The sequence below is a fragment of the Diplotaxodon limnothrissa genome, linkage group LG14 (genome assembly GCF_057381915.1).
Source record: "Diplotaxodon limnothrissa isolate DT_005_m linkage group LG14, D_limnothrissa_male_GT1.1, whole genome shotgun sequence".
Lineage (NCBI taxonomy): Eukaryota > Metazoa > Chordata > Actinopteri > Cichliformes > Cichlidae > Diplotaxodon > Diplotaxodon limnothrissa.
This window is the reverse complement of record NC_140609.1, coordinates 7,734,322-7,749,434: the sequence shown is the minus strand read 5'-3', so window position 1 is coordinate 7,749,434 and position 15,113 is coordinate 7,734,322. Positions and strand designations below refer to the sequence as shown.

General features: G+C 40.5%; 1 protein-coding gene across 3 annotated transcripts in view; it reads left to right on the top strand.

The window, feature by feature from the left end:
• The first annotated feature begins 276 nt into the window (after nucleotides 1–276).
• LOC146618313 (eukaryotic translation initiation factor 4 gamma 1-like) overlaps nucleotides 277–15,113 on the top strand; it is a 37,834-nt gene continuing 22,997 nt past the window's right edge. For 2 of the 3 annotated variants that reach the window (XM_085371452.1, XM_085371459.1), the window contains exons 1-6: nucleotides 277–314; nucleotides 7,598–7,649; nucleotides 7,820–7,941; nucleotides 8,617–8,700; nucleotides 11,912–12,106; nucleotides 13,370–13,472. In XM_085371452.1, the coding sequence (XP_085227578.1) occupies nucleotides 7,867–7,941; nucleotides 8,617–8,700; nucleotides 11,912–12,106; nucleotides 13,370–13,472 (457 nt within the window). In that variant the 5' untranslated portion in view covers nucleotides 277–314; nucleotides 7,598–7,649; nucleotides 7,820–7,866. Of the gene's footprint in view, nucleotides 315–7,597; nucleotides 7,650–7,819; nucleotides 7,942–8,616; nucleotides 8,701–10,837; nucleotides 10,871–11,911; nucleotides 12,107–13,369; nucleotides 13,473–15,113 lie in introns of all 3 variants that reach the window. The other variant, XM_085371453.1, reaches the window with a different exon arrangement.

The window sequence follows — 15,113 nt, the reverse complement described above, 5'->3', positions numbered from 1 at the left end:
AAGCAGATTATTATTTATAGTATTTATTCCATTTAAATGCCTTTCTTATTGCTATGTGATAATAAAAGAGTAGCCATGATAATAGTTTGAACCAAGTCAGAACGTCAGCCTACTATAGTCACTGAAAAAGCCAATGGATGCCTGTTACTCACAAGAAGAGTAGAGAAAACACTGGTGACTAAAGATTTTGCATTATTGTTCAGAACATGATCACTGGGAAACTTTCACGTGATGGGATTTTGCCGGAATTACTAGGTACCGGCTTCCGGGAAGACTTTCCGTCCGTCCGGCTCCGCGGACTCAAGGAGAGAAAGGTAACGCCACGATCCTCAGCTAAATTCTTTATTGAAACGTTTAATATCTGAGATAAATGTTACGTCTCTGTTCTATGGAGACTCTGGTGGGACGTTCAGACCTACCTTTCACATTTTAGTGGGGTGATTTGGCTGTGTCTTGTGACTTTGTTGAGTGCTTTCTGCTGGATGGTGTTCCTGCTGTGTTTTTAGGGATTAGCTAGCTAGCTGGTCGCTAGCATTCCATGCTAACGCGACGTGGGTGTTCTTTCTTCATTTTAGCTTGTCCGGCTAGCAAGCTAGCATTTCGATAGACAGCCAAGTTGCTTACATGCCCGTTTGATTCGGGGACACACATTATGTTATGTGTACTATATCATATAAGAAAAGTGATAGACAGACTGTCGTGTCACAGTGCTGTTGTTTCGCCGGTAAACGTAAATTCTCCTGCTAGCTATTGAACCGTTTGTAGGTTAGCTACAAAGTAGCCTACATAAGATACGTGAGCAGCGAAACCACTTTTGGCTGGTGAAGGCGTGTTTTGCCGAAGTGCCAAGCTCCCGACTGAAAGTATTAGAACTCCTTTACACCTTTTTGACTGCCCGGCTTTACATAAAGAGATCACTGGAATCATTTAATGTATGTATTATAACATGCATACTGAGAGCTTGATACCTGAAACCATGTGATGGTGATTGGTGCCGGGTTGGGCAAGCATGTAAAGCTGATTTAAAGATCTGGATGTATACATGGAGCAAGAGTCTTTTTCTTCATGAACAAAACAAATGCTACAACTCCAATTCCAGGAATGGAGAGAAATTGGACAGTGTGTTTTGGAGCCTGAGTGGTTGAGTAGATGGATCACTGTGCTTTTAACTTGTCAACTGCAGTGGGAAATAAGCCACACGAGAATCTGGGATTTCCTCTCGGCATCCCCTGTACTGCACCGGTGTAAGCGTAGGTAGGTTGTCAGAACTGAGCGAGATGTTTGGCTGCAAAGTGAAACTGAGGTGTCTGACTCATTCGGGTTAGTTACAGTATCCATCACTGTCACGACACCACTGGCATCACTGCCGCGCAGTTTATCCTCATATAGCTAAAGCTATAGCAGCTATTGAACCAACGAGCTAATAACCAGGAGCCACCTGCTCAGCTCGACCGGGTTAGTATTTCTCCTCCTTAGATCCGACCTGTGTCACGCTTGTCTTCATTGCTGCCTCCTCTGCACGTTGTTGGACGTCTATGCTTTGTGCCGTACGTGAAATAGATGGTTGTCATATGTGCTGTCGGCTGAGGTGTGGCTGGCGTGAAGCCGGCAGCTGGGCTGTGCGTCGCGCCAGTAGCAGGAGAAACCACGTGGTAGATCGAGGTTGGGCCTAGGAAAGTTAGCAGCATGGCTAACTGCATAACATGCAGCAGCGGGTTTGTATTTGCAGATGTTTAGGGCAGCTTCTATTGTGCGTGAATATGCGTTTACTGTAAATAACACGGGAATAGATGAATTTGCCGTGTGTTTGGCGCACGCGTAAACACTTGACACGCCCCTGTGTCAAAGCAAAAGTGTCTCACAGTTTGGACAGACCGTTGTCTTGACAAGCTTGGTGTAAATGTCTCTGCAGTATCTGTGTCATTCATATGTATACATACACACACACACACACACACACACACACACACACATATATATATGGTGGGGGGCAGTCAAACGCTGGTATTGGTGGTATGTTCACATTTAAACCTTTTGATGATCACTTCGTCTACTGCAGCAAACACGAGGCTGATGTTAAGGACTGCAACCATGTGACCTTATCTGGGAGTGTGGGTCCAAAATGGATGCTGTTTCTTATAGATGGCATACAGTCTATATAGCTAATACAGGCAGGTGTTTATTGTCTGTCTTGTCTCTATCAGTGAACATTCATATTTGATATGCAGTGGTTTCAGACAAGCTTTATTTGGAGGAAATGAATAAAACTCACAGCAGACAAACACATGGAGCCAGCTACTCACAGTTTGCCGAACATAAGGATACTGCCGAGCATCCTGTTGTGAAATTTGAAAGCCTGGAGACTGGGCATGTGTGGGTTTTGGCAGAATGTTACCAGAGGAACATGGGGACAGGACCGAGAAGGGGAGGGAGGAGACAGGCTGTGCTGGCGTGATGCTGTGTCACTGCAGCTACGTTCTAATTGTATGTTCATCATTGTCAGAGTGGGATGCCTGCTTGTCACAGACTGTTGATGCTCAAATGGGATGATTATTGGTCAGTGTCAACAGCGGAGTACAGACTGTAAAGTATTGTTTTGTTTGTTTCATCCATACTGTTTAATTCACTCCACTTCAGAAAAAAAAATGTCAGAGGAATTATTAACCAGGCTGAGAAAACAGTGACTTGAATGGAAATTTATAATGTCTAATAAGATAAACTTGAAAAGTATGAGCAGGGTTAGGGCTTCAACAAAAAAAAGGAAGTGTAATAGTAAAAAGAGCGACGAGTAAGCTTGAGGTGGTTTGGACATGTGTGCAGGAGGGATAGTGGATATACTGCACAAAGGATGTAGAATACAGAGCTGCCTGGCAGGAGGAAAAGAGGAAGATCTCAAAGGAGGATGGATGTAGTGGAAGAGGACCTGTTGCTGGTCAGTGTGACGCATAGGGTAAGATGGAGGCAGATGATCTGCTGTGGCGACCCTTGAAAGGAGAAGCAGAAACAAGATGATGGTAAAAAAGCTGTGAGCTTTCAATGGGGATTGTATAAATCAAGTTGTATTGAGCAGATTTGTGGAAAATGTGGTAATGCAGCTTTTCCTGTGGCTCCTAATCAAAAACGGTATTTAAAAAAAAAAAAACGGATGCAACTTCCTGGTCTGAAATGAAGCCAGTATGGAAGTGGTCTAAATCCACTTCCATACTTTGTGTGGCCTTTCTAATGGCCAACACAGTGTGACTCCCATGTTTACGAAAGGGTCCATTTGTAGAGAATTGTTTGTGAAAACAGCCCTTTGCTTCCTTGCTCTATGACCTCTTTAAAGGCTTTCCTGTCAGTCACCATTTTATCAAATACAGAATTATGTTAATTTTATAAATTATGATTCTCATTAGAAAAACAGCAGTAGCTTGTAATAAAGCATTAGGCAATGAGTGTGCAGTGTCCTTTGGTTTCCCGGTCAGGGGACCAGCATGGTTGTGGTTTGGTCGTTTGCTGTGGCTGCATCTATCTCAACTCAGTCCTGAGGCTTTTCTAAATATATAAGCCTCTGCTTTGAGTGTTTCTCTTGTAAATGCCCCAACTTTATGTAAGTGCTATTTTAAATCTGTGGACTATCTCTGGGAGAAGCAGCACAGTACAGGAGGAAATCTGACAGAGTTTATTTCCTGTTACCTTTCTGCTTAGGTCAGTGAACTTGAATATTGACCTAATTTCTTCTAAGTGTGTTGGTCCTGTCTATAAATGACAGAACAAAAACACAACTTTGCAAAATAAGCATGTTGTTGTCTTTGCATACTGAATTAAAACTATAGTCGTCGAGCATTAAAGTGATCCAGCGAAGCCTACCACTGCTGGAGCTTTCTGAACTGCGTTATCACAACAGACTACACAGTCACTCACTGTGACAGGTACAAACGTCAGGCCAATAAAATGTGTACAAAAGTTAAGTTACTAAGGTCATGTGCATTTGCAAATAGGCTTTGTGCAAAAGCCTGAGAGACGAGTGGTTTAGTTTATAGTATTTGCAGGCATGAAAAAGTGACTTGCATTCTTGTATCTTTGATTGTTTTTTCCACCGCTGTCTCCCCCAGGCAGGAAAGTTTGTCTAGTTCTAAGTGCAGATGTGGGTTTTTTTCGGGGTGGGGGGGGGGGCGGGGTTGGTTTTTTTTATAGGTTCAGTAAACAGTTGATTTACAGTAATGTCTCTCTGGGTAAAGGGAGTCTAAATCATGTGTGTTCAAACACAGACAGTGGTTACGCCCTTTATAGGAGACATGACAGCCAACTTCACTAGCAGCAAACTTTGGTTACCGACAGCAGAAGCTTACGTAACCGTTGAAGGAGCATGTTTCCCTGTCAGTCGTGCTGGCTAAATTTCCACAGTGCTGCATGTCAGAGAAGCTCAAATGACTGGCCTGTGTGTTATAAGGGGATGGGGTGGGGTTCAGTGGCGGTGTGGATGACTTTCCTCTGCCCCCCACCCCCACCCAAAAACAAAAAACCCACATTCCTGCAAGAAAGGTCGACCACTGGGATCTTTGCTTGTACAGTAGGCTATTCCCGGGTTTATTTTTGGTGCTTCAGATTTTAATATGTGAACACTAATTTCAGCAATTCATTACTGGATTATATACAATTTTAAGACATGCTGCTGAGCTCACTTGACTGATGTCAGTGGACAGAAAGTGAGTCTGTTATAAACAGTGCAGTTTGTGTTTGCTGCTTGATTGGATCTTCTAAGTATCTACATATCCTTCCCTCTATCACATAACCCTTATCTGAAAGAAAACAAAGATATGAAGTTAAACTGCCGGTGGTAATTCAACATAATTAAAGAATTACATGTGCTGGTAGCAGCTGCTATGCTGTTAAAATCTGAATTTTATCATGCTACTGTTGCATACCCAGTGTATGAGACTTTCATGTGTTGTAACAGTTTTGAAGCCACGATTCAAACTGCAATATAGACCATATTTCCCCCATGGAGATCTTATTGCCTACTTAAAATAGGATAGTCTGGTAAAAGCTATAATGTTATATTGTTAAGGAAATGGAGGACCAGAAATGCATCCAAATAATGGAATTTATTTTCTTCATGGTCATCTGATAAAGCTTGTTATTCGTTTTTCATGCAAAACGCAGAGGTATGAAGCGAGCTGTAGATTTGGAGAATGGCTATTTTCCTAGTCGTGTAATCTGTGTCTTTGTGCTTGTTGGTATAGACAGATAATGTCTGAACTGCTGTGAAAAATGTTCCTTGGAGTCTTGGAGTTGGATAATGTGGTTTACGACATTATCTGCAGATGCTCTTTCTGACATGGTGCATGCAGTGATAGTATTAGACATGATGTTGGCAGAGTGTGTCAGGAAACGGGGCCGCTTGCTCACTATGATCTTACCAGACTTTTACCTGGACATTCCTCACAACATCACAGTCTGAAATCAAATAGATCTTATACTGGAGAGATTTTGCCCTCTCACTCACACCTTTGTCTGGGGATGTGCTGAAAAGTTGAGGGCTGCTGCACATGTGTGAAAACGGCTTCAGTGTGATGCAAAATGACTGGAGTAGGTAGCTTTTTAGTCTTAGGCTCTCTTTTAGCCCTGAGATTGTTTACTTAGCATTTGGTTCAAGCCAGCCCAGCTAAGCCTAACAGTCTTTCTATGGATGAGCCTGTGAACTGCCACCTATCTCCCTCCTGCATTCTTTCCTCACTTATATTGCTGCCTTCCTTAAAGCTCTGTAGCTCCACTATGGTGTGAATAGTTCAATCAATGTCAGGGATTTCACCTGCCTGTATAGAAATCCTCTTTGTTGAAATTGATTAGATTTTTGTCCCCTTGCATTTATGTATTGTTATAGTCATAGAAACAGTGGTGATAAATAAAATTTGAATTTGGATAACAACTATTTCTGTAGCATGATTTCCTCTTTGAAAAAAAAACAAACATCCGGAATCATCATGACTCAGGCTTTTTATTCTGCTGCCTCAGAGTGTGAGTACTTCTGTATGTGTATCAGTAAAAAGAGCGTGTGTGTGTGTCAGCGACAGTGATAGCGATAATGTAGTGTTTGGGCTATGAATACCAGATGCGTTTATTATTAGTGAAGACTATAAGCTAGGGAGAAATCTTACTATGTATCTTACTATGTATGACATACGGAGATGACCATTTAGTCAGCAGGGTGACTGTTTTGTTTGAGTGTATCATCATGTGGTGATCAGACTAAATGGAGAGCACATTTCAGAGACTGAGCAGTTGGAACAATAGACAATGGCAATCTGTTGTTGTACACAGAATTGTTCTGGTAGGTGTGAGCTGATTCATGCTCCCTGAATTTTAAAACAGTTCAACTTTGGTTAGCAGTATTGATCTAATACAGTAGATAGGTGTCAGTGCTGATAGTGATAGTGGCATCACTAAATGACCACTGTACAAATCTGCAAAAGTGTTTCTTTGTCATTAATATAAACTTATTCATTTGAAGAGTTTCTCCACTTATTTAGGATGCACCCAATCAATAATCCCCCCCCCCCCCCCTTTGTTTTTCCTTCACAAATATTCTGCTGCTTTATCAGTATTGGGGATTCAGACAACTCACAAATACGTTTTGGGTTTTGTTTTTTGTTTTTTTGGTCCACAAAACAAACCTCACAGCTGGAAGCCCAATAGGGCTGTTGGGAGTCCATAGCGACAGGTTAGACGACTGCCGCTGGGGGGCGGGGGTGGGAAATTAGCATATTTTAACAGGGAACAGCACACGCCATTGGTTGAATTCTTCATGCTTACTACGTAAAGACTGCTGTTGTTGATAGCAGACAGTCTGGCAGTTTATTTCTCACTCCTAGCATGTTATCTTAAACATATGCAGTGTCTAAGGTACTTACTACACGGATGTCCGCGGAACTGTTCAAGGTAAAACTGTAGTGGGTCATTGCATTTACCTGTGTTTTTAATTGTTGTAACTGTCAAGCTTATCATTATATGCGTATTTAATGCTAATACTAAAGAGGAGCTAGCTAAAACGATATATTAGCGTACTTAGCGGTTGTTCAGTGGGGTTAATTTATCTTGCAACACAATGAGGTATAACACTTCAGGTTTAATGTAAACGAGTGCTCAAATTCAATTTATTGGCTATTGTTTTTCAATTATTATTTTTAATTTTACAGTCAAGTTTTACATAGCACTATGATTGAAATGTAACATGTTTCAAGTCAGAAAGCTATTGAACTATTTTCACATTCAGAAAACGTGTGCTATTAAACAGAAAGTGCATGGAGGACAATGTTAGCTGGCTAGCTTTTAAAGTTAAAAACGGCTTCAGTGCTTTGTTAGCTTTATGTTTCTTTGTCTTTATCTTTGAGTATATCAGCCTTTGTACTTAAACCAAAACAAGAGATGTTTCATTGCAAATGTGCTGGTGGTGATAAATACTTTATAATTCAGTGTGGAATTGGATATTGTAGACTTTATATATTTTTCCAGCCTGTTTGTAATGCAGCTGTTTAAAAAGTAGTGGCTGTAAAGTTTAAAATGTGATTCAAGCTGATCATTGTAAACAAGGTTTTTCTTTCTCTTTGACTTTTAGGGGAAAAAAATACCCAGCGTAACGACACTTGGACCTTAAAGGATTTATAAATGTAAGTCTAGTGAAGGCTCTCACTTTTTTATGTAAGACTTCAGGTAAACTGCAACTGCTATCCACTTTAATACACTATGTAATCCACAGTGTTACCATTGTGACCTTTGAAATGGCAGGTAATATAATTACCAAAGACCAGTTTGACCCTTTGGTCATTTCTTTTTTCAGACTTGTACACAGGTCCACATCTGCCTCCCCATGCAGAGCTCCATGAAATGAATAAAGCACCACAGCCTATAACGGGACCCCCATCCACTCCCCACCCTGCCCCTTCCCCCGGCCTTTCACAGGTAAGATGCCACGCTACTTAACTCTGCATATTGGCTCTACAAGGGTGTGGTTTTCTTTCTCACTGTGTATTCTCAAAGAGACAGGGCAGTCGTTCAAGTGCTTTGTGAAGATAATGAAAAGTAGATCACTCAACAATAGAGGTTCTCTGATAGAGGACAGCTGCAGCAGACGCAAGTCTTGTGTTTTTTGACAATACTGTGGAAAGTCCCACAGCAGTTGATGTCCTCCATAGTAATTAACTGGAACGATGTCTATGACTGTCTTTTTCAGATCATGCTAACCTCTAACATGGCTTAAACTTGAATATTATAAATGGGCTCCAGTTGGAGTCGAGCCACAGATTCATAAACACACTATGAGCTTATTATTATTATCTTGCCATCATATTGTCAGGGGCCAGAATAGCCTGCGGCATCTTTGTAACTATCCAGCTAAACACTGTTATTTTTAATTGTGATTTTATTTATTTTGGTGTTTGTGTGTTTTTTACTTTGTCTCAAAAATAGCTATAAAGTACTTACTTGCCAGTTGTCTACACCCCATAAACATAAATCGGAAAAGATGTCTGTAATATAAACAGTAAAGCCTTTACACGGTTGTGGGACTCTACGGCCTCACCTTTTTGGCTCTCTTAAAGCTCTTTTGCTGTTGTTCTCACTTCCTGTCTTCTGCAGCCCTCATTCCCCCCTGGGCAGCCCCCGTCTGTAGTGTTTGCCACCCAACCTCCACAAATGAACCCAACACCACAACCCCGACAGGTAGGCCTGCTCACTCCTCAGAAACGACTGTTCTATCAGGGAACATATTATCTAGTCAGAAGCATGACAATTTACAAATTGGATTCATTGCTTTCCACACAAGTTCATTTTTGTGGTGCAATGCAAATATTTTTGTTTATTTCTAACTTGCATCTGATCAGTCCAGACAAACCACGCAGGGTAAAAATGCTATTGTGCAGTTTTGCAAAACTTCTACTCACTGGCACTATCCTAAACGTATAGGGTTCTTAGAATTAGGGCTGAACGATTATGGAAAATAATCTAATTGCGATTTTTTGCCCCAATATTGCGATTGCGATGCGATATGCGATTATTTTTTAAGGTCTTTGTCTTCTGTATTATTAAACAAAGACAAGCAATACATCATATAGTATGGCCAATACTATATTACATTAATTTTAAACTGTTCTTTCCCGGAAGACAGACCTCTGTTATGATGACATGAGGTGATGCATGAATTGATGACTGACATTTTTATTTAACTTCTTCAATCACAACAGTATATTTGAACATACACAATAGTTTATTTTTAGCTTACAAACATCTGAGCATAAAGTGCTGACAAGGAACCCTGGTGTAAACATTAAAATGAAAGTCAGTACAATGTGCAGATTGCAGAAATATACATAAACAAAATCAGTGGCTTTACCACACTCAGTTTTTCGACATCTGTGAACTACTAGACAGTCATTCAATTAAAAAATAATATTAAATAAATAAAACTAATAAATAAAAAATACACACATCTTACTGATCTCTGCAGTCAGTAACATTACACATAAAGTGCAAACATAATAGCAATTGTATAAACACACACACAAACACGCCTTTAAAATTTAAAGGCGTGAAATTGGACGGTCTAGCCTTCTGATCTGCGTCACCGCTGTCTCGGTGGAGTTTAATAAACTCGGCCGTCTGCTTCTTGCTATCTAAAATATAACCAGACACTGGCGTAAATTCTCAACTGTCTCATACTTCTGTTTAATAAGTTTTCTGTTTGACGTTTAGTCAGCTGTGTGAAAACCAAGGAGGAACCCACCGGGGGATTAATAAAGTTTTATTTTATCTAATCTAATAACTTTAATCTCAGCCAAACCGATTTACTCACGAACAAACAAAACACTGAAAAAAGCCCAACAATAACATTTTTAGGTTGTCTAAGTGACTTATATATTACGTTTAACCCGAGCAGCGAAACTCCGCGGTGATCTGAAAATGATGTGCCGGGAGTTGTGCCGTTCTCGGCCGCATCAGTAACCCTCGAGCTCCCGGCTAGCTGTCGAGCTGGTGGGTAGCAGACGCCTCTGAAAACGTCGAAGCACTTTTGCAAATATGGGATATCTTGATAAACCGAGCAGATATTTGATGTTTACACAACTACTTTCTCGCCTGAAAATATGTTAAAAGTTTATTTTGTGACCCAGAAAGATTAGTATGAGTAATTTTAAAACTTAGTAGCGGCCGCCATTGTTGGAAACTGGAGTTTGGCTGGGCCGCGCTATGAATTCTGGGATATGGTAGTAATTTGGACAGCCTTCGGCGCGTCGCTGTGACGTAATCGGTCTACAAATGCGGCCTCAGGAGGATGCAGCCCATGAATTTGGACATGTCCAGAGTATAATCGCAGCCTTTGCGGTTAGAAAATTGCACTTGATCATGTCGCGATATTATCGCAAATGCGATATATCGTTCAGCCCTACTTAGAATGCCTGCATGTCTGTTTGCAAACTTTCCTCCAGCTCTGTGAAATGTAAACAGTCACTGTGGTCTTCATTACATGTCTTATGAAGTATTGGAGCTTAATCTACATGATCTAAATTCTTTTGTTTCTTACTGCCCCTGATTGATTTGAGTAAATGCAATCAGCTTAAAGGCAGCTTGATTTATACATTAATATCAGATCTATAATATTTTGTATGTAGCCTTGTAAAAAAAATTAAATAATTAAAAAAATATATAGGGCAAGCTAAGAAAAGCACATGCTATGACAGCCATTTTCATATGATGAGCGCCAGTTGGAAACGTACAGAACTGAAATAACCTGTTAGTGGGGAGTGAAGCATGGAGTTTGAGCTTTTGTCTATAATCTCTGTCCTGTCTGCCTCTCCTCCTCTAGTTTGCCCCCGGGCCCCGGCCTATACATCAACAGGTACTAACAGCACAGCTGACTAACTTGAGGGTGGGAGGGGAATTTCACCCATTTTAGTGCATGTGAGAAGGCCAAGATTTCAGGAATAAAATGACCACAAACTGGTGGTTCCTGATTCAGAGACTACATGATAATATTTTTAACATTTTATGTTTATTTTACGTTTATGTAATTAACATTGCCCAATAATGCAAAATTAACTTGATGATAACTGAAGTTAATGTTTTAAGTAAATATTGAATTTACTGTGACAAAAGTTAAATTGCATTTGGGTTATGCTTTATAATAAAATGCATAAATGTTGCACCAACATTTCAGAAATGCAGCTAGGCCTGATTCACTGGGATTCACTGTTGTGCCTTTTATCTGCATGCTGCTTGTTAATTCACTGCTTAGCTAAGATCGGGTGGTTTCTGGGCGCTTTCCTCTAACTGATTTTCGTGCCTTCTTTTTCTCACTCTTTCTCTTGCCACCTTCTTCTTGCTTCTATTGAATGTGTGTCTATGTGTGATCTGTGCTTGTGCTGCTGAAGGGAAGCTTCAGATCGCTACAGGTAACTCAGGTTTTCTCTTTCCTCACAGTTTTTCCCTCCACTTTTCCCTTCTTTCACCCTCTGGAGGAGTGCATATGTGTGAGCCTAATATTTGGCAGTGTTGTGCTTTGTTGGCTTGGTGTCATTTTTCTGGCTACAGCAGTTAGCTCCCAGGCCATCAGCAGAATGTCAATGAGGAGGCTCTGAATGAACCAGCATTAGCTGCTTTATCTCTGCTGGCAGACAGGGCCAATATGTTTCCAGTTGGAGTCGAGCCACAGATTCATAAACACACTGTGAGCTTATTATTAGGCTGAACAAGCTAGTTTCCCTGGGTCCAAGAGATAAAATAATGCAAAGGGCATTTATTCATGTCAGAGGTTTCAGAGAGGTAGCAAATGGTCCTGTTTTGTTTTTCTTTCTTCTCTGTGGTCCATCACACCATATTTCTTCTTGTCTTTTTCACAACCCACACTTGCTTCACCTTTGCTTTTCTACTATCTTCTTAGCCCTACTACCCCAACAGGCCCAACCTGCCTCCCAGCAGTGGGCCAAGAGGTGTCCCACCCAGCAGTGCTCCTCGGTCTGTGACCCCCACCCATGTCTACCAGGCAGGCCCTGGCTCCCAAATGATGATGATCCCCCAGCAACAGTTGCCCTTTCCCAGTTCGCCACAGGGACCTGCCTACATCATACAGTCACAGGTAGGGGGCACAACTTGTGTGTGTGTGTGTGTGTGTGTGTGTGTGTGTGTGTTTATTATTTTTTTGTTTGTGTTTCTGCTAGAGGTTTTCTTTGTATTGTATTGTAGGGTCTATATCTTACAATATAAAGCTCATTGAGGCAACTGTTGTGATTTGGTGGTGCTATAAAAATAAGATTGAATTAAATTGAAAATATAGGTTTGTTAGCTCTATTAAAAATGCATTAATTTTTTTATTAGATACATTTTGTAAACCCTGCATCCACAAAATCAGGCTTAGTGACTCAAACTGCTCAAAGTGGTTAATGGTGCAGAGGCATTTGTAATTTTGTTGCAGAAATTACCAGGATTTCTACTTTGATTACTCAGAAAATGTGGTCTGGTCTTCTTATCCAAATGTGTGAAAATGTGCTGGTGTCTGGAGATACCCATTTGCAGCTACTTGGGTTGTAGAGGTGCTTCTCATTTATAAATAAAGACAGTTTGGTTTCTGTCTGTTTGCACATCTTAAGGACAAAAAAATGTCATTATTCAATTATATTCAGACACAAGAACACTTCTGAGGCGAACTGTCTCCTGCCGTACTACATTTCAAAGATGGCAGCCTTGTATAATGCACTAACCTCTTTTGAGTACCAATATGTCAAAGTCCTGAGAAAAGCACCTGAGTGTATTGATTTCACCTTATTTCATAGCCAGTATGTATGTAGTATTTTCTCCTCAACATACCACCAGAGTTTTGAAGCTGTGTGTCACATAGTTTAATCCAGCCACATAGTAACGCACATACTTCCAAAATGCGAACGGTGTCCCATTTCACAAAAATAGAAAGCAAGTGCACAAATGCAAAAAATAGAAAGAAAAAGGAACAGGAAAATGTAGCAACATTACAGCGGTAATGGATTGCTTATTTGGAGAAGTAACAAAAAAGCAGATTACTTTTTTCATTACATTAGTTTTGCAATTCAGATCCCTCCCAACTGTAAAGCATCATGGAGGGATCCTTATGGTTTGAGGCTGCTTGTAGTCACTGAGGGAACAACAAACCAAAGACTGAAGGCAGAATTCTTTATAGTTTTTATAATATTCAAGTTTTAGCCCATGTTAGAGGTTGGCACGAAATCCTTGTAATTCCAAAGTGTTCACATTTTTTTTGCTTCTACAACTTTAATGATCTATATCTGTATCTAATGATGTTTTGTTTTGTTTTTCTCCATTTATCTTCTCTTCTATCTTCCACCCGCTCTCTGGTTTGCCCCCTCAGTACCGGTCACCAACCTACGTTCCCACACCTCAGCAGTTTCCAGTCCCAACGGGCACCCCAGGCTATTACCCAGGCACAAGCCCTGCAGAATATGGTACTTACGGTAAGAGGTTTTACCTGGAGTCTCATCTGTGCCACTCACCTAGTAACAAGCACCATTCTTACACTTGGCAAACTAAATCAGTTGGAGAGAAAAACAATTATGAAGATCGATGGTACACTTTGTAATGAAACGCAAGGACAAGTTGCAACAAAATTTAAATAGGAAGGGTGAGAGGAGAGGAAAATGTTAAGTGAAAAAAACACCACCCAAAATAATAAATTTCATTTATACGTGCCTTTCAACATACTCAAGGAGCCCTTAGAAGCAATTAAACAAAAGTATATCTTAAGTATAGATAAAATAACGGTAGGAAAACACCATATAGTAAAAAGTCAATACGTCTTAAACTAAAATCAAACGGAATAGAGAAGCTTCAAAAGATGTGTTTAAAGACTGACTTTAAAGATGGTAAGACTGTCAGAGTAGTGACTGTGCCGTGGGCAAGACTTAGAAAGACGCGGGGCTACTTGGCTGAAACAAACAGCTGTTATAGTAAGAGCAGCATAGGAGGAGCATCTCAGTATGGGAAGGAGTGGCAATGTGAAGAAGTTGGAGAGAGATGGGAGTGCAAGATTATCAAGAGACTTGAAAGTAAGAAGCAGAATCTTAAAAATTAATGCAACATTTTACAGGAAGCCAGTGAGCTGTGTAACATGTCATTAAATCCTCAGTAGTTGCTCACATCTTGCACAGTGATCAGCCTTTAGCTGAAGTCTTCTTTGTTTTTTTTTTTTGTTTTTTTTTTGAGGAATCCTGACTTGTTACTCTTTCAGTGTTTGTCTTCATGTAAGTGTTTACAAGAAAATAACCGTCTTCCCTTAATAAACTACACGCTTCTGAGATTTCTAATAATTACATTCATCTTGTCCCCTGCCACCCACTCATTATTTATGCATCTCTTTGTGCGAGACACTTCTGGCTAACATGAAATGAGAATGAACAGGAGTGGAGTATAAGGTGTTATAAAAAGCAGTGACAATTTTACAGACCGTGGGAGAGAGAATAATCAGGAAAGATGACCTTCTCTCAGCCAGCATGGACCATATGACCTTAATGAATAGCAGTTACAACTCGCACTGTGTTCCTATTGATGGGTGTGGCTGCATTCCCCAAAAAGTTTAAAGTTGCTGACTATTCGTGTCAAAGTGGTTATGTACAAATGGGCCCACAACAGCATCCTTAGAAATCTGCACTTAGCAATAGAGGTAAAATTTATGTATATCACAGTATAAAAGCCTTCAATGATTATATTTAATACACACAAAAGTGTCTTCATTTTACATTTACTCATAGTCCTTTTGTTCCACATCAACTGAGTATAGCTGCAACGGACACATTTATTGCTGATCATACGTGCTGTGCCTCCATCTAGTGGTAACTGTGTGTCATTGGACCATAAAACCTAGTGATGCCCTGAAACAAACTTGCTGACCTCCTCCTACCAGGCATTTGAACTATGTGTTGTCTTTGTTGAACTGAATGCAGAGGCCTCAATGCAGACCTGTAAAAACACAATCCTTCCTATGAGACTGCTCATAGAAAGGATTCCACTATTTGCTCTTGAATGTGGAGTATGTGTATGTTGGGTTGTGCATGGGACAGTTAAACTGTATAGGGCTGAAGGTCTGGTGGACTTGTGCA